Source organism: Crocuta crocuta, unplaced genomic scaffold (assembly GCF_008692635.1).
Source record: "Crocuta crocuta isolate KB4526 unplaced genomic scaffold, BGI_CrCroc_1.0 scaffold184, whole genome shotgun sequence".
NCBI lineage: Eukaryota > Metazoa > Chordata > Mammalia > Carnivora > Hyaenidae > Crocuta > Crocuta crocuta.
The window spans coordinates 4,657,714-4,682,981 of record NW_027530006.1 but is presented as its reverse complement, the minus strand read 5'-3'; the positions used below and the strand labels follow the sequence as shown (position 1 = coordinate 4,682,981).

General features: G+C 41.5%; 1 protein-coding gene across 1 annotated transcript in view; it reads left to right on the top strand.

Moving 5' to 3' along the window:
• Positions 1–25,268, top strand: part of ITPR1 (inositol 1,4,5-trisphosphate receptor type 1) — a 331,759-nt gene that overhangs the window by 19,266 nt on the left and 287,225 nt on the right. The window contains exons 3-4 of the mRNA XM_077763745.1: positions 1,324–1,431; positions 5,790–5,860. Coding sequence (XP_077619871.1) covers positions 1,340–1,431; positions 5,790–5,860 — 163 coding nt within the window. The 5' untranslated portion in view covers positions 1,324–1,339. The remainder of the gene's footprint in view (positions 1–1,323; positions 1,432–5,789; positions 5,861–25,268) is intronic.

Sequence of the window (25,268 nt, the reverse complement as noted above, 5' to 3'; positions counted from 1 at the left end):
TGGGTTGTTTGGAGGATTAGTTTTTCCTTGTAGATTCTCACAAGCAGTGAACTGAGGTTCTTCAACAGTTTGTTTTCAGCACCTGGCACTCCCGCTAAGTAGGAGAAATGCTTTCCTAGGTTTCCTGATGATCACTGCTGCACAATTTTAACAAAAAGAAAACTTGGCGCCCAGAAAGCAATTCCAGGAGAGAATACTTTTCCATGCCATTACAACTCTTGTGGCTTTGCAGGTGAATGATTTCTGGTCGGGGAGCTTTAGTAAAGACATTGGAGAAGATGTTTAAGAGGCGCTGGCTTTAGAGGAGAGATCCTGGGAAGACTTGGGTTACCCTGAGTCTATACTAGATGCCTAAGGAAGCCACGGGGTGTTTGCTGGGGTCCACACCAGCACACTATTTTCCCACATATAACTGAGCCTAATTTTTAAATGTCAAATTTTTTATAATTGGCTCCCACTCCTCAATATTTATGGCCTTCATGAAAGCTGTGCCTATGAGTCATGTCAATATTTTTGTTGGTGTGTGTGCATGTGTGTGTGTGTATGTGTGTGTGTAAGTGTAATAATTTCTGGGCTGTGTGGAGATTTCCTGGAACTTAAGAGCCGTTTCTAGGACTGTCCCTAACTAGCCATGTGTATTCCTGACCAGGATTCTTAACTGACTTGAGCCGTATTCTTACCTGCAGGGTTTGGACAGGTGCTAAGATCCTTTCTCCCCCGGCAAGTGTTTGGGTGAAGGATAAGAATAAAAGAAATTGAAATAGCATTTTGATGAAGTGGGTACAATTGTTGAATTTTTAAAAGGCCACTGGAGCTTTGTGGTATTTGTTACTAGGTTTCCTTTTATTAATTTTGTTGCTTTGGTACCACAGCACAGGCACTGCCAGACCCAAGTTCTTTACCAGGTGTTTCCTTCTGACTTCACACTGCCTGAGGCAGATTGAATATGTTAATGTTTCATAAGTCAGACTTTCCAACTCCTTAATCACTGCAGAGTTGTTGGCTGACTTCCATGCAGTCTTTATATTCACTACTCATTATTGAGGGTCCTCAATTTGTAGCATTGGATTTGGGTGTGGTTTTGTTAGAAACCAGCATTATTGTGGTTGGAGTATCCTAAAATAAATGATATATGGAAAAAAATGTTGTTGCATATGTCCTTGCTTGGCTCATTTAATTGCCTGCCTGTCACACTCTCGTTTAAATTTGACTTTTAAGTAGGGTGCTTTGGAAAATTGAGCTAAGCCAGCTCTCAGTGACTTTTTTCCCCCCCTCTGAGCGATTCTTTCCTTCTAATAACGTTGCATATTTTACTTTGTCTAGGCTTTTCGAGAAAGGCATGTCTGACAAGATGTCTAGTTTCCTACATATTGGAGACATTTGTTCTCTGTACGCGGAAGGATCGACAAATGGATTTATTAGCACCTTGGGGTAAGACTGCCTGATTTTTTGTGTTGCAGGTTTTATTTAAGCCCTCATAATGCCAGCTTAAAAACTGATTTTTCTAAGATAAGAATGTTACTATTTGACTTGGCTTTCCCAGAGGCAATTGGAATCGTAGTACCAAATCTCAGGTTAGCAAAGTTTACCTCTTACACAAAAATACTGTTTTCTTGTGGGTTATGGAAGAGCAAAATCTCATTAATTACGACTCCTAAAATTCAGAATTTATTGTAATTTCCTATTTAAATACAAAGGGGAATCATATAAGGGGAATAAAATTTTAGTATTTTTTACAGATTGCAAAGAAATGCTTTTTTAGCTTTCATAAAAGCTCTTATTTTCTTTTTTTTCTTCTAAGTTTGTTTATTTATTTATTTTTTGTGGTGAGGGGAGACACAGAATCCGAACAGGCTCCAGGCTCTAAGCTGTCAGCACAGAGCCCAAGATGCGGCTTCAACTCAGGAACTGCAAGATCATGACCTGAACCGAAGTAGGGTCTTTAACCAAAGTCACCCAGGTGCCACAAAGCTCTTATTTTCAAGTGCTCACTTGTTTGTCATTTAAGCAAAGAGTAGAACTTCTCGGATGCTTATCTTTTTTCTTTGAAGCAGAATCTTTCCTATTTAATTTATTTTCTTTTTAAAATGTTTCATGTTTATTTTTGAGAAAGAGTGCAAATAGGCTAGGGACAGAGAGAGAGGGAGACACAGAATCCAGAGCAGGCTCCAGGTTCTGATCTGTCAGCATAGAGCCCAATTTGGGGCCTAAACTCACTAACCTCGAGATCATGACCTAAGCTGAAGTCGGACACTTAACCAACTGAGCCACCCAGGCGCCGTTGAACCTTTCCTATATTAATTCCTGTATGCATTTGAAAGTTACATATTGCACAAAGTTCTGTAAATCAGAGTTTTGTTCTTTTGTGCTTTCTTCAATTTTTACCCAACTTTTGAGTATAAGTAAATTCCATAATGTCCTTATTGGATGATCTTCCTTTTCCTCCTCCTATTGTCTACCAGAGGAAATGAGAAGTGAAATATACCCAAAGGCAGAGAGAAGCAGGATAGAGACTCAAAATGGTTAACTCTAGAAGACAAAGGAATGGTTTTGATTGTCTTTGTGGAGAAAGTAGTTAGGCCCCAGGGTGGATGGTTGAATTTGGCAAGAGCTGATGTCAAATTGGGGAAAGAAAGCCAACAGCTTCTCCAAGAACCTTATTCTTATAGCAGCCAGAACCTTTTCTTTTAATAATAGCTATTATTGAAAGCATGCTGTTCTATGCAGAATGGGTATTCTCAAGCTCTCATTCAGGTCACTCTAGCCTCAAGGAGCAAGTTATTTCAGATTTAGAAGTTCAGCTCACTTGGATCTTGTTGTAAAAAATTTTTTGTTTTCAAAAGTCCTTTTGATCACCAAATCCACTGTTTCTCATTTCTTACCTTTTCTTAACCTCTCTACATGAGAGACTCACCCTTCACAACTTCTCTGTGGCTTTTGGCTAAGAGGCCTTCCTGCTTGTGCCTCTCCAAATGTCCCTTTTCTTGGCTGATTCCTTCCTTTTTCTCTTCCTTCTGTTTGAATCTTGCATCCTCTGCTTATTTCCAGGCAGTATAGCAATGGTAATAAATAGCAGGAGTAACCACTTACGTGAGTCCTATGGATGTTTACACCACTGTGCTAAGTACTGTATATACATCATGGCTCTAATCCCCAAACGCCTCTTTATAGTGAGCATTATCATTATTGCTTTTTATGGAGGCAAAACCTCTGAGCTTCTAAGAGGTGAAGAAGTCACCTGCCCAAGGTTTCATAGCTGGGAACACTCTGGACTCAAGGACCAGTGCTCCTAGCAGTTGCCCTCAGAGGGGTGGACTTTCCATTCCCTGCCTTTCATGACAGTCCCAGGTTGTCAGGCAGAATTGGCTCATCACCCTCCTCACTGTCTGCCCACAGCTCTTACTTGGGTGGATGCCTTCTTAAACCTCAGACCCATCATATGCCTCATCTCCTCTCTATGGCCCTGATTTCTTGTGATGATGCCACTGGCCTTCCAGTCACCCATGCTTATGTCCAGTTGATAGCTGAGCCCACTGTGGCAGCCCCTGAAATCTTAGTGCCGCCTTCGTCGTCGTCTTTGAAAGCATCCTTTCTTATAATTTTTATGAGGTACAAGTTCTTTGCTTTATAAGAGTTTTCTTCAAGTATTATAAACAAATTAATGATAAGGTTCCTCCTCACTTTAATGTGAAGAATGCCCATTTTGAATTTTGGGCTCTAATACTTACTTCAGATGAGTTTTCCCTTGGTTCAAAATGGACTTGGAAAATAAAGTTTGGCCTTCTTTTTCCTTTTAATATATATATATATTTTAAAATTTATGGGGTACTAGTTGTGAATGATAGTGAATGACCAGTAGTTTTTTTGAACTTGGCATTCTAGCTGCACAGCCACATTCCATTTATATAGATGGCGGTTATCTCCCACCTGGCTTTCTTGACTCGATGAGCTTTAGCACTTGAATCAGACTTTGGAGAGTCAGTGTATGTGCACATGCTGTGTAGAGGTGTGCTTCAGAATCACCTGAGGAACTTGTTAAACATAGAAGTTCTTGGGTCCCATCCCGGAACACAGCTTTAGTAGGCTTGGATATTATAGGAATCTGGTATTAATATATTTTATAAATAGAAAGTCTGAGGAACATCTCCCTATTTGAGAATCCTTGAGACCAACTCTTTGATTTTACAGATAAAGGAACTGAGACCGGGAGGAATGAAACAATGTAATCACAGTCCAGCTGCTAGTAGGTGACAAAGTGCCATCTTCATCTCATTTGTCTTCTGGCTTAGCCTGAGGCCCATTCTCCTACCCCTTGTCCTTGAGAACTTGATAAATATTTAACCCAGCCCTACATTGAATTCCAAAGTACTCCCCCACTTCACATATTATGTTAGTTCTGGTGGCGTTACTGTATTTACATTCATAGAGGCTCCAGGTGGGAGTTTTATATGTGCACATTCTGCTCTTGATTTTTGCATAAAAACTCAAGCAATTGACCACACTGTTGCTCTTTTTGATGGAGAGAGGTCTTGATTCTTAAAGCTGAAGCAGGCAAGCTTCTGGTGGGCTACTCTGGTCACTTTGATTCACCCACCAAATATACACTGAACACCTCACCTGGGCAGGAAGATGTACTAGGCTTGAGCATCTTTTGGGTCGCAAGGCAGCTGTCTCTCTGCCTCTAGGGAGCTCAGAGCCTCCTGCAGCATGTGTGCTTCAGTCCAGTGAGGTAAGGAAGACCGGAGGAGAGGCAGAGAATGCCTGGTCCAGGACAGGCTTGGCAGGGAGACCTTCAGAGAGAAGATGTGGGCTCTGAGTCAGTCATGAAAAACAGGCCAGACTTGAGGGGGTGAACTGGAATTTTGGAGGGAGGAATGGTAAGGGTAAAGGCAGACTATTTAATGGTACCTTGCTTTTGGGAAAAGGAGCAGCATAGATTAATGGAAGAAACCCTGGAAATCCATGGTATGTTAGCTGGGAGCAAGTTCTGCAGTAACTTGGAAAACGACCAATACCAATGTTAGGAACTTGGAGAAGTCATTTAAACTTCTGAATCTCAATTTGCTCATCTGTTCAAAAAATAAATTTTTAAAAAATTGGTTCTAAAAGAATTGGACAAGTTAGGTTGGTCAGTCTGGACTTCTAAGTACCGGGTCTGTATATAATTTGGGGTTGGTTATTAGAACTTTTTGTGCTTTTCCCCACCTCTATTTCAATTTCCAGTAGTTCCATATGACTTTGTCTGCCAGCAGCTTCTCAGATGGCCTCAGGCACAGTTAGTTTCTGGCTGTATTTTGTTCTTCTTTCTCTTATAGTCCTTAGGTTGGAGTCTCTTTATTAGTTTGCTTTTGTGGTTCCTGTGCTAGCCTTGAGCTCCCTAAGGGCAGGGCCTGGTTCATATTCGTCCTCACATCCCAGGGCCCAGCACTGTGCCTGGCACCAAATGGGCCCCTCAACTACCATGAGTTGAATGTACTCACCCCTTGCTATGCTTCCCAACTTCAGCATGACTGCATGTTGTGCTCAAATCCATCATAGATGTGGTTAAGGGAAAAGAGCCACAGAAAATATTAGGTTAATGTGTTCATTGCAGAAGCATAACCTGGGATTTTGGATTAGGTTTAGCTCCCTGCATGGGAAACTTCTAGTGTAAACAACTCCCTGGCAGGAGAACATGGCCATCTAAGTCATGCACTCAGGAACAGCCTTGGATATTCAATTTTTGCATAGTGCTTAGGTTTTATTTTCTTAGATTTGGCCTCATACAGCATTTATCTTTGTCTTCACAGCCTGGTTGATGATCGTTGTGTTGTACAGCCAGAAGCTGGGGACCTTAACAATCCACCCAAGAAATTCAGAGGTAAGGTGATGACCTTCCTGGAGTGGGTACCATACCTCACTTGAAAATTCATCAAGTGTGTTGCTGTGTGTGCACGCACATGCTTGCTTATGCACGCATGTGTGTATATTTTTAATAAGCAGTTGTAGGTTAATTTGCTTACATTTTTTAAAGTATGATTTCAAGTCCAAGCTTTGTGACCTTTTGAAAATGCATAAGTAAGTTGAGCATCAAGATTGGAATGGCTTTTATTAGAGCCTTCATTTGTATAGCGAATACATGTTGATCCGAGCAAATTCAGCTTAAACACTTAAATTTGTGCAATTATGTCCCTAAAGAAGATTTATCAATTTGGTCACAGGAACATGTGTCATTGCAGCAGATCTCGCTGTACCTTGGGGGCTCTGGTATTCCTAGATGCTTTAACCTGGAGTAAGAAGTTCTTGATTATTGCACTTATTTTTTGAGTTAAAAGACCTAGGCAGGACAGCCTTCCTACCAGTAACTTCCCACCACTCCTGGCTTTTTTTTTTTTTTTTAATGTTTATTTTTGAGAGAGACAGAAAGAGAGACTGACTGACTGACTGACTGACTCACTCACTCACTCCCTAGCAGGCTCCACACTGTTACTGCGGAGTCTGATGCAGGGCTCAAACTCACGAACCGTGAGATGATGACCTGAGCCGATATCAAGTGTCAGCTGCTTAACCGACTGAGCCACCCAGTTGCCCCCCAAGTGATTTTTAAAAAAATGTTGAACTGGGGTTGGGGTGCTTGGGTAGCTCAGTGGTTTGAGTGTCCAGCTTCAGCTCAGGTCATGATCTGAAGGCTTGTGAGTTTGAGCCCCGCATCAGGCTCTGTGTTGACAGCTCAGAGCCTGGAGCTTACTTGGATTCTGTGTCTCTCTATCTGCTCTTACCCCACTAGCACTCTTTCTGTCTGTCTGTCTCTCAAAAATAAACAAACACTAAAAAAGAATTTTGGGGTGGGGTTGAGGACCCATTGGGTCAGTATTCGACTTTTGGTCTCAGTCCCAGAGGGATCAGGCCTTGCTATTTTCAGGTTACATCATTTGAGTTATGAGTTCTTATTGTTGGTAGATGTAGAAACTGTAGTGATATAGCAATTGTTTGGATAAAAGCTAAAAGACTTAGAATGAAATAGAAGGCAGATGTTCAGATGGAGAGAAGCCATTTAGGAGATGTTTGGTGTTGAACTGCCTGCAGTTGGCATGGGACTATCAGGAGAATGTTTTCACCTGGGAGGTTAGTGTGGTGGGGAGGTTCATGGGGGAGACTATTGAAAAAAAATTGTTGCCATACACCCCATGTGACAGGATCCTGAGGCAGCTCTGGCCTCAGTGGCCTTTTATTTTCATTCCTTCATCCGTGACTTTTCTAAAACAGAATCCTGAATTGTAGCAGAAATGAAAGATTTGATTTAATAATCATAATCCAGCTGGTTACTTACAGAATTAATTCTCTACACTGAATAATAAAATATGCCTCAGTTTATCTTTTAACGGGGTCAAGCTCAGTGGACTCAGCCCCAGGTGCTGTGCTGAGGGGTCTGGTACATTTTTAGCTCCTGGATTGGTCTGTCCACCCTCATTCAGTCTAACTATTGGACTGAAGCCGTCCCCTCAGTGGTTGGACTGGTTAAGTATCTTGTCCGGGGTCACATGGCTGGGGATGGAAGGAGTATGGGGCTGTAGTTCTTGACTTTGGCTGCACTATCACTTGGGGGGCTTTGAAAAGTGATAATGTGTGAGTCCCACCCTCAGGGATTCTCATTTAATTGGCAGCGGTGGTGGTGGTGGTGGTGGTGGTGTCGGTGGGGGTGTCGTCGTCGTCGTCTTGGTGGTGGTGTCTCGTCGTTGCTACTTTTGAAAGTTTCCCAGGTGATTCTCCTGTGTAGCCAAGGTTAAGAATCACTGCTAATGGAGCTTGCGCTATAAACCACTGGCTTTATTACTTACGGGTGAGCTGGTTGACATGTGGCTTTTGTAGTTGGGGCCAAGTGCAGGGAGCTCATTGCTTGGGTCCAGAGTGAGCTCTGTCCCACTCTGCACACAGGCCCTGATAGCTGGGAAAGGAACCTGAGGAAGATGTTAATGCCCTGCACAGTTAACCAGTGGCTATTTGAATATAGGTTTAGAATGTTAAAATAGGGGCTCCTGGGTGGCTCAGTCAGTTGGGCGGCTGACATCGGCTCAGGTCATGATCTCATGGTTCGTGGGTTCGAGCTCTGCATCAGGCTCTGTGCTGACAGCTAGCTCAGAGCCTGGAGACTGTTTCAGATTCTGTGTCTCCCTCTCCTTGACCCTCCCCTCTTCTCACACTGTCTCTCTCTCTCTCTCTCAGAAATAAATGAAAAAACAAAAAACGTTAGAATGTTAAAATAAATAGAACCATAGACACAGGAAGCCAGAAGGCATATTTGTTTTCCGGGCGCTAGGGCAAAAGTGCCTGGTGCTTAGATAGGTATCTGGTAGCTGATTTGAAGGGACTGTTTTGAGATAAAAGTGACAGTCTGACAGAGGCCACTTGGAAAGAACCAAACTTTGTTTATGGCCTGGCTTGTATCTACAGGTAGTCACATGACAGTGACTTGCTAAGTGGACTACTTTTTCTCATAAATGAAAACATAAAGGTTTTTAGGTTATAAGGTGTTTTGTGCTTGTGGGAAAATCCAGTTCCAAACAAGCTTTGTGGCAGGCTTTTCAAATGTGGGTCAGGACTGCCTGAATTCCTCGTGCTGCACTGGAGGCCCCCGACACACGGAGAGAGGCCCACGTGGAGTGCCGGAAAGGTCTCCTCCACCTTGGAATCTGGGCAAGGCTTGAAACACTTTCCAAAGCAGCCCCTTGATTCTAGTGTAACCTTCTTTGGAGAAAGATATATATTTTTTTCTAAAATGAAGAAACAGATTTCTCTTTTGGAAGGGATTATTGACTTTCCGAATACAAGTGCATTTTGAGGTTGAAGTCATTTTCGTGTTTAGAAAGTGTGCGTAGGGCAGTTGAGCAACTTGGAGGCGTTTCTAGTCCATTTCCTTGCCTTGCCATTATACCCTGGAATTTAACAAACACATATGGAAAAGTGAGATGCTGGCAAGCTGCCGGATAGGATGATGGAGTCTTTATCTGAGCAATCAGTGGAGCTACATTTAGTCATTCGAATTTGTTGTTGCTTCCATTGTTTCCTTGCCAAGTTATTTCCTATATTGAGAACCATCATAACCTGTTCTTAAGTAAATGGAAACCGAAGGCCTATTTATGTAATGCTCCCTATGGCTTCTGACTGGGGTTTTTAATTTTGTGGGCTCCTCTTGAAATCTGCCACCCTAGTGATTAATAGCAGAGGCCCTAGAATCTGGCTTTCTGGGTTCACATTTTTAGCTGTTCTAATTTTTAGCTGTGTGACTCTGGCCAAATGGCTTAACATCTGTGAAGCTTGGTTGTCTCATCTGTAAAATGGGAGATTATCTTTGCCGCTCTTTCGTAAGGTTACTGTGAAGATTAAGTGTGTGTTTCAAATTTAGCACCGACAGTGCCTAGCCTTGAGTTAAGGGCATAGTAAGCCTTACTATGGTACTTTTCATTCCTGGTACTTAGTACAGAGGTGAGTGCTCATAAATGTTGGCAGAAGGGAATCCTATATGTGAATCCTTTAATGATATGAAAATTAGTTTCTCTTTTTGTGTCTAAATGCTTTTGTGGGTAGGGGTTTGCACAGGGACCCAGTGGCTTAGATTTGAGTCCCAGTGTTCTTGTATGGAAGCTAAGTGACCTTGATAGATTACTTAATTTTTCTGAGCTTGTTTCCTTACCTATAATATGGGAGAAGAGAATTCTTTCCTTTAAAGATAATAGGATTGATGATAGTAAGAGTAAAGAACCAGAGTACTTGATTGATACCTAAGACCTGCTTAGTAACTGGTAGCTGTTGTTTTTCACAGTAGTAGAATCAAAAGAATTAAAATCTTGACACACTTGCTTCTCCGTGCTGGGTAAAAGTACGTTACCAAGTGAGTTGCTTTTGTGGTGATTCCCTTGAATGTATCTCCTGCCCAGAACTTCATCAGTAGGGAGAAAAGATTGGGTGCACAACTGTTCCCATAAGTTTCACAAGCCTCTTTGATTATCCAAATGAATTTTGGACAGTGTCCCCTGTCCTCTAGGTGATGAGAAGAGCTGAGAAGTAGAATAATTCAGTTACTTTAGCCCTTTAGTTAATATGGTACCATCTTAAAGTGGCAGTGTCCACGGCAAGTAAGAAAGAATGTCTCTTCTTGCTGGTTTGTGTTGGCTTTGCCTGTGATCTTGAAAGAAGAAGGAAGACAAACATCAGATTGAAACCGGCAATAGAAACTTTGCGGTTAGAGAATTCCTTTCTTGAGATAATGTTTTCCTCTTCCACCCCCACCCGCCCCTTCCCCCTACTAAATANCACATAACACCCAGTCCTCATCCCCACAAGTGCCCTCCTCCATGCCCATCCCCCCTCCCCCCACATCCATCAGTCCTCAGTTTTTGTCAGCATTCAAGAGTCTCTCATGGTTTGCCTCTCCCCCTTTTTCCACCGTTTCCCCCTTCTTCTCCCCCTCGTTCCTCAGTTAAGTTCCTCCTAATCCTCCTATGCGTGCAGACATATGATATTTGTCCTTCTCTGCCTGACTTACTTCGCTCAGCATAACACCCTCAAGGTCCATCCATGTTGCTACACGTGGCCAGATTTCATTGTTTCTCATTGCCATGTAGTATTCCATGGTATAGATAAACCACATCTTCTTGATCCATTCGTCCATTGATGGACACTTAGGCTCTTCAGTCTTTGCTGTTTTAAATGTAACCTCCAGGGGTGTCGGAGGAGCAGCCAGGTCTGGGGTTTTCGGGAAATAAAATAGGCGTTAGTATTGAACACGCTATTTATCATGTAATCTGCTTTTTCAGACTAGAGCAATGGTAAAGTTCTTACCCTCAAAACTTGATCTTCTCCATTCAGTTCAAGAGGTCAATCTTTTTTTCTTTTTTAATGTTTATATATTTTCTTCTTCTTTTTTTTTAAACGTTTATTTTTGGGAGAGAGAGAGAGACAGAGCTTGAGCAGGGGAGGGGCAGAGAGAGAGGGAGATACAGAATCTGAAGCAGGCTCCAGGCTCTGAGCTGCCAGCACAGAGCCTGATGTGGGGCTCAAACTCGTGGACCGACCGGGAGATCATGACCTGAGCGGAAATCAGACACCCAACCAACTGAGCCATCCAGGTGCCCCTGAAGAGGCCAGTCTTGACCCCTACATTTTCTTTCTGATCTTGAACAGATGCTATGTCACCAAAGAGTGAGAGTATTCTTTTTTAAGTTTGTTTATTTATTTTGAGAGAGACAGAGTGCATGCATAAGTTAAGAAGGGGCAGAGAGAAAGGGAGAGAGAGAAGTCCAAGCAGGCTCCACACTGTCAGTGTGGAGCAGAACTTGGGACTTGAACCCACAAACTGTGAGATCATGACCTGAGCCAAAACTGAGTCAGATGCTTAACAAACTGAACCACCCATGTGCCCCAGGAGTGAGAGGCTTTTATCCTTGCAGGAACCCCTTAGTTTCTCAAGAAAAGTTGTTTGAAAAGATACTCAGTTTAAGATGAAGAGAAGTTTGGGCAGGTAAGGTGAGGAAATAGGAAGCATTGTGATATCATTCATTGGTTTATATGAATTGAGGAAGAGGTCAGAGATGAGGCCGAGAGTGTGAATGTTCTAGGTAACTATCTGCCTTGTTCTGTCTTTCTTCTTTCCCCCAGTCCAGTTGCTTTCAAGCAAAGGAACCCACTCAGCTAGTGTGTTGTGAAAATGAGTGTTCAACTCAGCAGACGTTGTGGCCCTACTGTGTCCTGGATGTTGCCTTGATAATGAGGGTGCAAGATGAGTTAGAAAGTCCCCCTTACTTTCAGGAGTCTTAGGGTTTTGTGGAGAAACAGACCTGCATTGTAAATAGTAGCCAACATGAAGAGAGCATTTTCCTTGTGTGAAGTACTTCCCATGGATCATCTATTAGAATCCACGTAACCTACTCATGAGGTGCAGCTATTAGTGTTCCCGTTATGCAGATGAGGAAATGGACACTCTAAGGGATTAAGTACCTTGCCCATAGTCAATTAAATGTCACTTCATAGAATGATTGTCATTCATCCCACATTTATCAGACACCTCCTGTGTGCTAGCCGTATATAGTCCAGGAATGAAGGATAACAGACATTCTCAGAGAAGTCCATGCCAATGCACAGTTAAAATCTTTAAGGAACTCATTTAGAGTAATTAGTTGGTCACACTGTAGCTGTTTGTATGCAGGTGAAGCAAAGCAGGTGAAATATCTCTCTACAAAGTTTAAAAATTGCCTGTCCAGTCTGTAGTTTGCTGTGGCAAAGTAGATTATGATTCTTGTCACGGCATTCTCTTGCTGAGCTCTGCAACACCTCCTCAGCCCATTTTGGCTGATGCCATTTTGGCTGATAAGGTTTGAGCCTCTGGCCCACTGCCACATGACGTGTGACTGTTAGATTGAGGCCAGAACCCTCTTCTAAAGGCCTGGGCGGCAGTGCTTTTACTCATCTGTGCCCTATGGGCCCTTGTCCACACAAAGCACATGGGTTCCTTCAAGCTGTGGCCCCTGTCACCTCCAGCCTCTAAATGAAAGTTGGCCATGTCACTACTTTTCTGCTATCTGCTAAAGCTCTTCTTAACTTGAATTTAGGACCATTTATAAGAGGAAGAAAACCAAACGGGAAGGTGGGAGCTGTGCATCCTTTTGACTTAATGCACTTTTAACTACACCCAGGACCAGTTATGTGGTATCTTGCATATATGCATATGTGGAATATGTAACATGTTACCTACAACTCAATGTGAGTCCTGTCTGTGTTGAGAATGAAGGTCTGGTCTGAGCTGATATAACCTGGTTCCTGGGCATCTCCAAGTTGACTGACAACTCTCAATTGCTTAGCAAGAGTCCTGCTTAAAACAGTGACAGCCTGGAATCACAGTCTCCAGATAATACTGGGAAGAAGTCTATGTTGCTTGGCCAACCACTCTTGTCCAAGCCACTCTTGGACTGAAAGCCTGGCCATGAATTTGAGGATCAGGCTTGTGGCCTTGTCCTATTTACTGTTGTTTTCCTTAGTCACAGAGTGCTTGCACTATGTCAGCCCACCTATTTGGGGGCTTGTGGACTTAGGTAGGATGTCTTGATTGAGAGAAAGAGGTTTCACATCACACGCCCCCCACCTCCAACCCCACCCCCACAGTGGCTTTGAAATGGGCCTCAAATAAGAATGGCATTTTTCATGGTTGGGTGATAAAACCATGAAAAACCATTTACGTACCAGCACCCTACTTACCTGATCATTGTTTGCCTGTGTTTAGGTTGAGGTAGGCAGTGGTTCTTGGCCCTTGGGGGAAAGCTTCTAAGACTGAAGTAAAGAGCATCATCTGACCTGAGAGCCAGTTTCCAGCCCAGTGTCTGCTGCCAACTGCTATGGTACTGTGAGGGAGTCATTGCATGTCCACAGGTCTCAGTTTTTCTGTCTCCTAAGTGGAATGTTGGTGAAATGACTTCCAAGATCTCTTTCAGCTTGGAACTTTGTGATTGGTGCCAGAAACCAGCCAGTTAACATTTCACAAGAGGGCCTTGACGTTCAGGAGTCTTGTGCTGTCCAGAAGTAGATTTTTATTTCTTTGGGATTGCAGATCTTCTTTGATATGATGAGAGAAGAGGATAGAAACAGTCAGGCCTTACTCTGAGGCCAGATGGGGACACAGCCAGGTCTTGGGTCACAAAGGTCTCTGGACTAGGGTGACCAAAACAAACTCACTGGCTTAGCTTTCTTTCAAACCACCATCCTTTGCTGCACGTTGTCTTAATTGTTGCTAGGCAACATTTTTTTTTCTTTTGGCAAAGCATTGAAGGAATGAACCCGTATCTTAGTTTTAAAATACCCACATGCAAACAAAGGTGAAGGCCTAACTTAAAATTTGTTTGTTCTTTTGATTCTAATCCATGACGGGCCTCTCACAGTGGGGTTAAAGGACTTAGTTTCTGTCTGTATCGTTAAATAAGGCAGAAAAAAAAATCCATCTGTTTAAGGTGCTTGTCAAGTATATGCTTTGAGGCATATTGAAGGTTTTGTGTGAGCATGCGCATGCGTGCAGCTGCTTTGTAGGAAAGTCTCTTTTAACTTTGTGTTCACAAAATCAATTCAAATTTAATAAAAAGATTAGTAGGTTTTTTATAATCTTCATTTCAGATTTACCAGCTTATCTCAGTCTTGCACCAACAGACTCCATTGAAAGGGAACAACACTGTAATTTAAATCCATTCCCCAGGCAACATAGAATGCTCACAGTGTGTCACACATTCACTAGGATGACGCCTGCTGCTTGATTATGCTGGAGTCCCACACACTGCCGCATGTGTCCCTCGCTGGGTTTCTGCCTACTTGCTCAAAGCTTTCAGCTGCCTGTCTGAAGGCTCTGGGCATCCTGCACACGGGCACAAGAGACCTTATGCTTCCTCTGATGCCCTGGATAGCTTCCTTTGCGACTGAGTCACACATGGCAACTAGACCTCAGACCCCTCTTTTTATATTCATTTACTCTTAATAATTCATTTATTAATGGAGAACAGCTTGCAGCTCCAATGCATAAAATACTTGCATCGCAGTGGGTATGTTTACCGTGTCATCTAAATGAACCTCAGTATTGCTTTTGTGGTTTCCTCCATGGAGGGCAAAATTGATTGGGACAGCAAGCAAGTGTAATGGGGTCATACTGAGATGCTGTTATATGGTTTTCCTGAAAGCACAACGTAGTGGTTGAAGAAAGACTTTGTCTTGGGGGAAAGACTCAAAATCCTTTCGGAGCATTGATGAAGATAGGTGGTGAATCACTTGAGCTTAAGATAACTCATTTTTCTTTTTTTTTTTTTTATGGCAGATAGGAAAATTAGATTTAGGAAAACTCCTGGGGTCAAAGCATAATTTTGTACCAAAGTTGGGATTGGGACACAGGTTGGGTTTCCACACACACTGTGTTTTAGCCTGCTGTGTTTGGGCCATAGATTTAAAAACCATTTTTTGTTGTTGTCGCATTACCTTCTGTATTTAATGGTATTCTGTTTTCTGTAGATGAGTGAATAACTTGCATAGTGCATATATGCATTAATTAGGTAAATCTATTTAATTTGTGTAGCTACCTTTATATACATTAATCTGCTTAACCCACGTAATAACCCCATTAGGCAGCTATAGTTAACCTTTTGCAGATGAGGGAGCTGAAGCATAATGTGCTGAATGTCTGGTCCAGGATTGCATAGGTCAAAGTGGCACCGACAGGCTTTGAACCCAGACAGTCTGGTATCAGAACCCCTCCCCCCAACACTGACACAAACTGCTTTTAGAAGGGAACCAGTCTTCAAATACTCCTTCCCTAAACTGCTGATTTCTTGCTCAGGTTCCTTCTCTACTACCCCACAGTAAGTTCTGAGAGGCGCGGACACAGGAGCAAATGTCTGTGTTCTAGAGGTAGTCACTGCCTGCCTGCTTCACAACCTGGAATCTAATATTTATCACAGCTGTTGTGTGTTTTTTTTTTTAATTTTTAATTTTTATCTTTGTAGCTAGATTTGGGAGCACCTGCAGAGGCCACATCTTACGCTGCATTTCTGGCCCAGTGCCTGGTGTCATGTTGGTCCTTAGTTCAAAGCTGGTTTGGAAAGTATGCATGTTTTTTCCTGAATGGGTTTTCACTCTTCCCATTGCTACCAGTGTTTCTGCTGGTGACATTTTAGGTCAACAACTTATTTGTTTTACATGGATGCCTTATGCTGTTTTATCACCTTTCTCATTACCTGAGTTTGGTCTTCTGAAAAGATTTTTTTATAGTTGACTTGTCTTCTCCCTGGAATAGTGGACTGGTCTTATCCTCTGAGGGGGCTTTCTCTTTGACCCCCAGTGTTTGGTCTCTTTTCTATCTCTGATGCCTATGGTTTTGAGATTGCTTGCCTTCACTAAAATCACGATCAAGAAAAACAAAAAATGGTTAAAGACCTTCCTCTTTTGTGCCTAGCCTCTTGGTAGGCTCATGACATACTTTTGTTCTTGACCATTAGAACACCCCTGTGGTGGGAGCGGGGGTGTTACCCCATTTTACAGTTGGACACCCCAAGCCCAGAAAGGATCAGTAATCAAGCTAGAATTAGGATTTGAACCCACATCTGGAGGGCTAGAAAGTCTCCACTGAACCACTCCAGTGAATAGATCTGTGCTGCTCAGGAAACATTTCGGGCCTCTTACCAAGTCCTGGATTCCACATTTAAGAGGCATATTGCTCAGTGGGAATAAAGCTCAAGGAGGAGTTACTAGGAGGAAGGGTTGCAAAGTGATTGCATTCATATTGCCCGATGAGTAATGAGGGAACTTTTAGCTGGTCTAAAAGACATTTTAGACCAGCTTAAGCTCCTACAATGGCGTCCTTGCTTATTGCTGCATTTCCCTCTTTGCCTCTTTTGAATGTGGGGGCACCCACTCTGATCTACCATTCACTGTAACCAGAGGAATCTGTGCAAATCTGATGATGGCTTTGGCTGGGTGGAGCCCTGGGTTGTTCCCTAGTTGTTCTTAGGATATAAGAGGTCCTTCAAGGGTTCACAGGGCCCTGCATGAGTCACTCTGCTTACCTCTCAGCCTGATCTGCAGTCCCACGCCATGTCCTGTGCTCCTGCCACACTGATTTATTTCTTCCTGGCAGTTAGTGTGCTTGCTCTACCCTCTGGGCCTTTGCATGCCCTTTTTCTTCTTGCTGAAATGCTCTCCCCATCTTTCTCATTCCTTCTGGGTCCGCCATCCCCCTAATGCTCACCCATTCTTCAAACCTCATCCCCCCTGAAGTATCTTCGCTATTACCTTGTGTGCACTTAAGCTGCTCCACCTTTTCAAAGACTCTGAAGCCAGACAGCTTGGGTTTGACTCTGAGCTCTGCATTTTGCTGATCATGTCCCCTTGGACCCGTTACATATCCTTTCAGTACCTCTGTTTCTTTATCTTGAAAATAGGGATATGATTGTGTCTCAGTGTTTTTGGGAGGATCAAAAGAGCCAATCCATGTTAAGTACATAAAGGAGCACATGGCTCCTATTATGGGCTATAAAACTGTTTGCTGTTACTGATGGTTTATGACTTCACTTCTACCCAGCTTTAGTTAACTGAGGTCAGAAATGTGGCCTGTCTCCTCCCTAAAACTTGGCACAGGTCCTGGCTTATAATAGGCTCTTAGATATTCGTAGAATAAATGAAATAAATAAATGAAAAGGCATTGCTTCCGAAACTTTGAATGTGCGTAGAACCCACCTGAGGATCTTGTTTAAAAGACAGATTCTGGGGGCGCCTGGGTGGCTCAGTCAGTTGAGCGTCCGACTTCGGCTCAGGTCAGGCTCTCACGGTTTGTGGGTTTGAGCCCCGCGTCGGGCTCTGTGTTGACAGCTCGGAGCCTGGAGCCTGCTTCAGATTCTGTGTCTCCTTCTCTCTCTGACCCTCCCCCTGCTCAGCTGTCTCTCTCAGAAATAAATAAAACATTAAAAAAAACAAACAGATTCTGATTGTGTAGTTCTGGGGTGAGGCCTGAGATTGTCCTATTTCTGAGAAGCTGCCATACTCTTGCAAGACTCTAGGATCAGCTGTCAGTCTTCCCTTAATTTAGGGCTGTCATATGGAAGACGGATGTCCTGAGCTCAGAACAATAATAGAGAATTAGGGCCAGCAGATAAAAGTGACCAGAGGCAGAGTTTTTAGATTTAAGGAACTTGCTTCTGATTGTAAGTGCCAAACTATTGCTCAAGGAAGAGGCCTGCTTCAAATGATTGAGTTTCGTCTCATTCAAAGGGGACTAACCATTTGTCAGGGATTTTGAAGAGGGAATTTCATTTCGGGGACAGAGGTTAGGTAGATGGTCCCGTTTGACCATAAGTGTCTGTTTTCCCACCAAGGGATCCAGCTGTTTCTTCTGTTTTTGCTTCCTGTGGAAGCCTTATGGTTGGGGGTGTTGGGTCAGCAAGCAGCTGGGGAGAGAACAGATAATACTCTCCAAACGAGAAACTCTCAGGGATCCAAAATGTGTTCAGTTCAACCAGCAGAGAACATTGTAAAGTAGTGGAAGGATGAAATTATTGAATATTTGAAAAGGTGAACAAATAGGAAAAACAAAAACCTTTCTGAATCATGCTCCTCCCGAATCTGATTTTAGTGAATGTCAGGTATAGTGGGGAGGCCATGGGGCATAGTGGATAGGAGGGCTGGCTCTGGAGCCAGACAGAGGTGGGGTCAAGTCCCTACTCTCCCTCTTCATTACCTGAGTGACCATGGGCAATGACTTAATCTCTCTAAGCCTTTGTTTCTGCAGCTGGTTACTATGGTTAATAATAGTATGGAACTGGGGCGCCTGGGTGGCTCAGTCGGTTAAGTGTCCGACTTCGGCTCGGGTCAGGATCTCATGGTTCGTGGGTTCGGGCCTCATGTCGGGCTCTGTGCTGACAGCCAGCTCAGAGCCTGGAGACTGTTTCAGATTCTGTATCTCCCTCTCTCTCTCTGACCCTCCCCTGCTCATGCTGTCTCTCTCTCAGAAATAAATAAAAACATTAAAAAAATTAAAAAAAAATAGTATGGAACTGAAATGAGGCTGAGGTGGGGCATGCATATAGCACAGTTAGCAGCATGCTGGGCACAGCCTAAGCACTCTGGAAGTGGTAATTGAGTAGCTGTCATGACTAAATCTGCAATTGGCAACTCTCAGGACATGTCTTACAAAGATCAAACATAGCCCTTGCCTTGTTTAACACTGATATATCTGTTTTAACATTTCAGTATGTGGATTATACAAAGATATCCACAGCCACACTTTAACCTTTCTGAATTTCTTAGATTTTTATTGGCTCTGCCTCATAATCAAGAGGGAGCTCTAGAGCTTGTGGCCTTTTGAAGAGAAGCCACAAGACCTTTTTTCCTACTTGCACAAGCCTTGATCAGAGCTTCGGTTACTGATGGGGCATTTGCTCCAGATGGTAATCCTGCCTTATGTATAAAATTACAAGGCTAGCTGGGAGAGGAAGTTGTGTTTATCTTAACCCAAGCAGCAGGCATTCCAGCCACTCTTGACAGACAGGAGGAAGATATTGCCAATCTGCTCTGTTCCTGAAAGTCCCCTACCCCCACTCCTGTGTGTTGTAAGTTTGGAGGGGTTCTTGCCAGTTAGTCTGCAGAGTGACAAGACTCCCTGGTTTTGAGGACAGTTGAATTCCAAGGAGAAGGGATGTCCAGTGGCCTCTTTCTTGGTCATATCAGCCAAGGAAGGCGAGAGACCAGCATGACTCCTATAGAAGGTGAAAACTGTGTCTGTGGGCACTGGTTTGGGGAAATAAGTGGAAAGTGGCCATAGGTATGGGGAGAAGAATTTGTCCCTTCAAAGAGTCTGTATTTTTTTTCTTTTTACAAAGCAATAGCTGGAGATGAGTGCAGGAAAAACTCCAATTTGAGCAGTTGTAATAATTGAGAAAATAAATTGGGCAATTAATCCTCTTTTTTTAAATTTTAAAAGTTCCTTTTTTCATCTGGTATTTTTCCGGGTACATTTGAGTTCCAATTTGGGTACTTCTGAAATGTCTTGATGTTTTGTGCTGCTAAAATTATATGTGTCTAAAAATGTTATCAGTGATGACACTTCTATATAAGCTCACTTGGACTTATGCTAGCAAATTTCAGTGACTGAGGGCCTCCCCCCTGCCCCTAACTGTTCTCAGTAACGTAGCATTTCAGGTAGAAGTAAGAAATAGAATAATTCAGCCTAGGTCTAGCCATCCATTGGAGGCCTAGCTCTTGAGAACTTTGCTTCAGTTTTGTCGACAAAGAATACTGGAGTTTCGTTGCCATAGTTTCAGTGAAAAATTTGACCTTAGCTACAATAACATACAGTTAGAAAGAACTAGCTAATCGGTTTTCTAAAATTAGTGTTCTCTAGTACATAAACCAGTAGGAACAGAGTATTTAATTAAATATTATACAAGGATATAAAAGCCCAAGGGAATGCAGTCCCTTGATCCGGGCAGGGGGAGGAAGGGAACTCATTATTGTCCTTTTACTGCTCTCTTGTAAGCTAGAAGAACTTCTCTTTTTTTCTTCCTTTTCTTTTTTTTTAATGTTAGCTTTGACTTTATTTTCAGATCTGTTGGGGATGAATACATAACGCTTGTTGAGCAAAACAGAGCAAAACAGAACATTCAACATTATTTCCACTTGTCCCCTACAGGGTATACGCTAACAGGGCAAGATGGGGAAAATGATGTTGGCCGGCGACCCTGACAAGAATACTTGTGGGTGATCACATAGTTTCTGCTTGTTGAGAAGGAGAGGCATTTGAAAAGTTACTTCCTGTCTGAAATCTGGGTCTTATTGAGCATGGACATTCTAGATTCTTGTTCCTTTGAACACTTAATGTGTGAATAAGGAAAAGGCTCCTCCCTGTTGGCCCCTTATCCTGAGTTCTGAGTACAATTGCTCCTTCCTGTAGCTCTCCAGTCCATCAAATTGTTGAACACTGACTTAGCCCCAAGCAATGATCTGCATGTAGATTATGTACAATTGGGTCTTGCTTGTCACCCACCTATTAAGAACCCCTGTAATAGCTCATCATTTGGTCATGGCTGAAAACATTACCAGTATTGTGCTAACACAGAAAGTTGTGGTGCTATTTCTTGAGTGAGATAGGTTTCAGGTTTTGTGGTTTCAGGACATGTATTCAGATCTCTAGTTGACCTTGTCTAATTTTCCATCACCTGCCGTGGGTGCTACAGAGGTGCAGTGTGGTTAATTTGTTTGCCAGGTGTCTTACTGATTGAGAACATTGCTAAGGCACTTCTGGAACTTCCATTGTTCTCCTTGTTAATTACATCTCGATAAATGTTCTCTCTCAATTTCATTCTTATTTCAGGGTTGTTTTTTTCTTTTACCTTAAAGAAATTAATTAGTAGAATTTGAAGTATGGGGCATTACTTAAGGGAATACAAACTTTCTCCACTTGACTTTTTTTTCACCATTTTGCATGTTTCTGTATTGGCATCTTAACTAATCTGATAGAAAATATGTCCTTGGCAAGACTCTTAGGCACGCAGTCCCAGAAGTCATTGGTTTGTGCAGGCTTTTTGACTATTTATAAGGTCATCTACCTGGACAAATAACAAATAGTCCCTGCCCTTAAGGGATTTGCAATCTTATGCCGAGAGATGAGTGTGAACTGCTTTGAGGATTATCCTTGGAAAATGTTAAATCCTACACATGTTTTTATTCCCCTGATGTTCATTGTTTTCATCTATTCCATCAGTTCACTGTGCCCAAATAATTTGAATTTATCTTAATAATAGCTTAGGGGGAAAATGCAGTTAGAGAGCTTGCTGGAAAGGAAACAACATGCATTTTAAAGTACTTCTGGTTGACCTGGCTTTCACTACCCGTTTGTCCTCAGGCTCTCGCATTAATATGGATAATTGAGTTGATGATACCTAGCAAATATCATTAAGAGGTTGGATGTGGCAGGCTGGTTGGTGGTGGAGTGAACTAGTCAGGACTCTATTCCAGGTGATAGCCAGCTTGAAATAGCTTTAACAAAAAGGGGACTTTTACTACCTCAAAGAGTCCTGGCTGAACAACTGAATTGCATGAAGCTGTCAGCACAGAGCCCGATGTGGGGCTCGAACCTATAAACCGTGAACTCATGGGCTGAGCCGAAGTCAGGAGGCCCAACCAACTGAGCCACCAAGGTGCCACATGGCCATATGTTTTCATTACGGCAAGATTAACTACTGATTAAGTTTCTTTAAAGGGTTATTTTTTAGTTCAGTTTTGTAAGTTGTAATGTGTCTAGAAATTTACCCAATGTAGGGGCGCCTGGGNAAAAAAAAAAACTTAAAAAAAAATTTACCCAATGTCATCTAAGTTTTCTAATCTGTAATATCCTCTCATTTTGTTGTTAATTGTTTAAGTGTCTGGTTTGGTCCCTGTGGTAGGCTTTAAGAATGCCCCATTTCCACCCTGATGTCCACTTTGTAATCCCTACAACCTGTGAACATATGACCTTATTTGGTAAAAGGGGCTTCACAGATGTGGTTAAATCAAGGATCCTGAGATGGGAGGATTTCCCTGGATTTCCAGGTGTGACTGATGTAATCACAAGGGTCCTTAAAGGAGGGAAACAGGAGGATTGGAGCAGGGAGACCTATGGGGATGAATGTAGCAGGTTGGAGTGATGTGACTCTGTGCCAAGGAGGCAGGAAGTTGGAAAGGGCAAGGAAATGGATTTTCCCTCTCAAGACTTCAGAAAAAGTGCAGCCCTGGTGACACTTTTACTTTAGATGTCATGACATTAAGAGAAAAGATTTGTGTTGTTTTAAGCCACCAAGTTTAGTAATTTGTTACAGCATCACTGGCAAGATTACTATGATAATATTCCCAGTATTGTTCATTTGTGCATTCTTTTTTCTGGATAAGTATTGACACATGTTTTTCAGTCTTACTATTCTTCAAACAACAAATTTTGGCTCTGCTGATTTCATCGTAAGCTGGTTTTGAAGTTCCTTAATTTCTGCCCATTATTATTTTTTTGCTTCGGTCTTCTTTGGGTTTATTTTGCTCTTCCTTTACTATGCTCTTAAGTTGGAAAATCAACTTTGAGTCTTGAGCCCTTCTCAAATGGAAATGTAGGCATCTAAAGCTTTAAGTTGCTTTTAAACATTGCTTTGGTTGCATCTTACATATTTTGATAGGTATTTTTTAAAACTCTTACTGAGTTCTAAATATTATATTTGCTGTCATTTCTTGCATGTATGAGTTATTTAGAAGTGTTGTATATTTCTGCTTACATGGAGGATTTCTAGTTCTTATTTTAAAAAAGTTTTACAAGTTAGTTATATGTTGATCACATAACTATTGGAATCACTTCTTTATGACTGAAGAGGCTTGCTTTATGGCTTTAGCATGTGACCAGTTTTTACATACATTCCACTGTGTTTAAGAGAATGTGAAATTTCCATTTCTGGGGTGCAGTATCTTCTATATGAATGAATTCACTTGATATTTTGTTTCTTTGCTTGATGTCAATTGTTGAAAGACATTTATTAAAATTTCCCACTGTTAATTTTTGGAGGTTATGAAGTTCTTTCATATCCTGATCACAATGGTGGTTATATAGTATATGTATGTGTTAAAACTCACGGAACTGTATACCAAAGAAAAAAGTGAATTTTACTGAATGTAAAAAGTTTTAAAGGTTTAAAAGTTTCCCACCATAATAGTGGATTTGCAGTCTTGCCTTGTAGTTTGTAAGGTTTTTTTTCCCTTAGTTTTTAGTTAACTGAAGTTATGTCACTAAAGGCTGACAACTGTAAAATTGTTAACTTCCTGGTGAACTTAACATTCTCTCATTATGTAGGGAACATTTTTATCTGATTTATGTCTTGGAGTCTTTTCTGTTACTAGCATATGCACACATGAACTGGTTTGTTAGTATTTATTTGGTATAATTTTTTCTTTCCATTAACTTTTGAATTAATTGTCATTATGTCTTAGAGATCTCTCACAAACACATGTAACCAGATTTTTAAAAACTATTCTGACCATCTTTGTTAATTAGAATCATATATATTTGTTGTAATTACTGATAGTATTAGATTTACAATCTTAGTTTTTCTTTTTTACCTCAAAAATTTTTTTCTATTTTTTCCTTTTCTTGCCTTCTTTAAGTTTCATTCAAGGTTTTTTTTCTCCATTCCACTTTTTTCCCTTTTTTTTTTTTAGCAGGATAGTTATGCTTTATATGTTTATTATAACACTTAATCCAGATAGTTTAATGTGTATGTTTAATTAGGCTACTGTTAATAACTTTCATTGTTTTTTGCTATGACATGAGGACGTTAGAACATTTTAAGGCCTTTCACACTATCTTAGTATATGCTGTTGTCATTCATGATGTTAGTATTTTCTTTAAACTTACATATTAGATACAATTTTGTTTTACATTGTCATTTTTTAATATAGTTTTTTAAATTTATGTATTTTAAGCATGGAAGAGGGCATTTGTGGGGATGAGCACTGGGTGTTATGTGGAAACTAATTTGACAATAAACTATTTGTAAAAAAAAAAAAATTTATGTATTTTGAGAGTGAGAGAGCATGAATGGGGACAGGGCAGAGAAAAAGAGAGAGAGAAAATCCCAATCAGGCTCTATGCTGTGAGCTCTGAGCCTCATGTAGAACTTGATCTCAGGGCAGTGAGATCATGACCAGAGCCAAAATCATGAGTTGGATGCTTAACTGACTGAGCCACACAGGAGCCCCTACATTGTCATTTTTAAAATTGACTTACATATTAGTTACATTTACCAGACTGGAATAATTATCTTTCTGTCTGAAGATCATCCTGTATTACTTAGAATGTCTGTTAGTGGTAAATTCTCTTTGTTTAAAAATACTTGTTTCTCTGAAAATACCATTTTTATTCTCAAGTGATAGTTTTGCTTGGTATAGAATTTAGGTGGGTAGGTACTTTTAACATCTCTTTTTTTTGTTTGTTTTGAGTTTTATTTTTGCTGTTAAAAATAATTGGCAGAGGGGCACCTGGGTGGCTCAGTTAGTTAAGCGGCCAACTCTTGATTTCTGCTCAGGTCAGGATCTATTGGTTTTGAGTTCAAGCCCTGCATTCAGCTCTGAGCTGACTGAACGGAGCCTTCTTGGGATTCTCTTTCACTTTCTCTCTGCCCCTCCTCCCCTTTCATGCTCTCCCCCCCCGCCTCTCAAAAATAAACAAACATTAAAAAAAAAGTAATTGACAGAGACTTGACTCTTGATCTATATGGTTGACTTTAGGATCTTCTCTTGGTCTTTGATTTTCTTCACTTTTATTGGTGGGAGTCCAGGTAGTCATTTGTTGTCCTGTATTTTACATATTTGTTAGATTCCTAAATTTGAGGTTGCTGTTTTGGCTAAGAGTCATGGAAAATTCTAAGTCTTTATTGGAATACTCCTTTCCATGGTTGGTTACCTTCTGGAACTTGTGGTAGGCTGTGTGTTCCTTAGCCTCATGATCTTTTCCATCTTTGGAAAGCATCTTTATGCTGCACTCTGGGTGATTTCTTCTGATCTGTCATTCTTTGTTAATTCTGTTCTAATTTCTTTATTCTTTGAGAGTTTAATTTCAGTTATATTTTTCATTTTTAAAAGTTCTATTTGTGTCTTGTAAAAATGTTCATTTTCATTCTTCCATATTTTGAAGTCTCCATTTTATTTCTTGTTACATAAAAACTGTAGTTTAAAAATACTCTATCTCTAAAACTGCCAGTAGGTAAAAT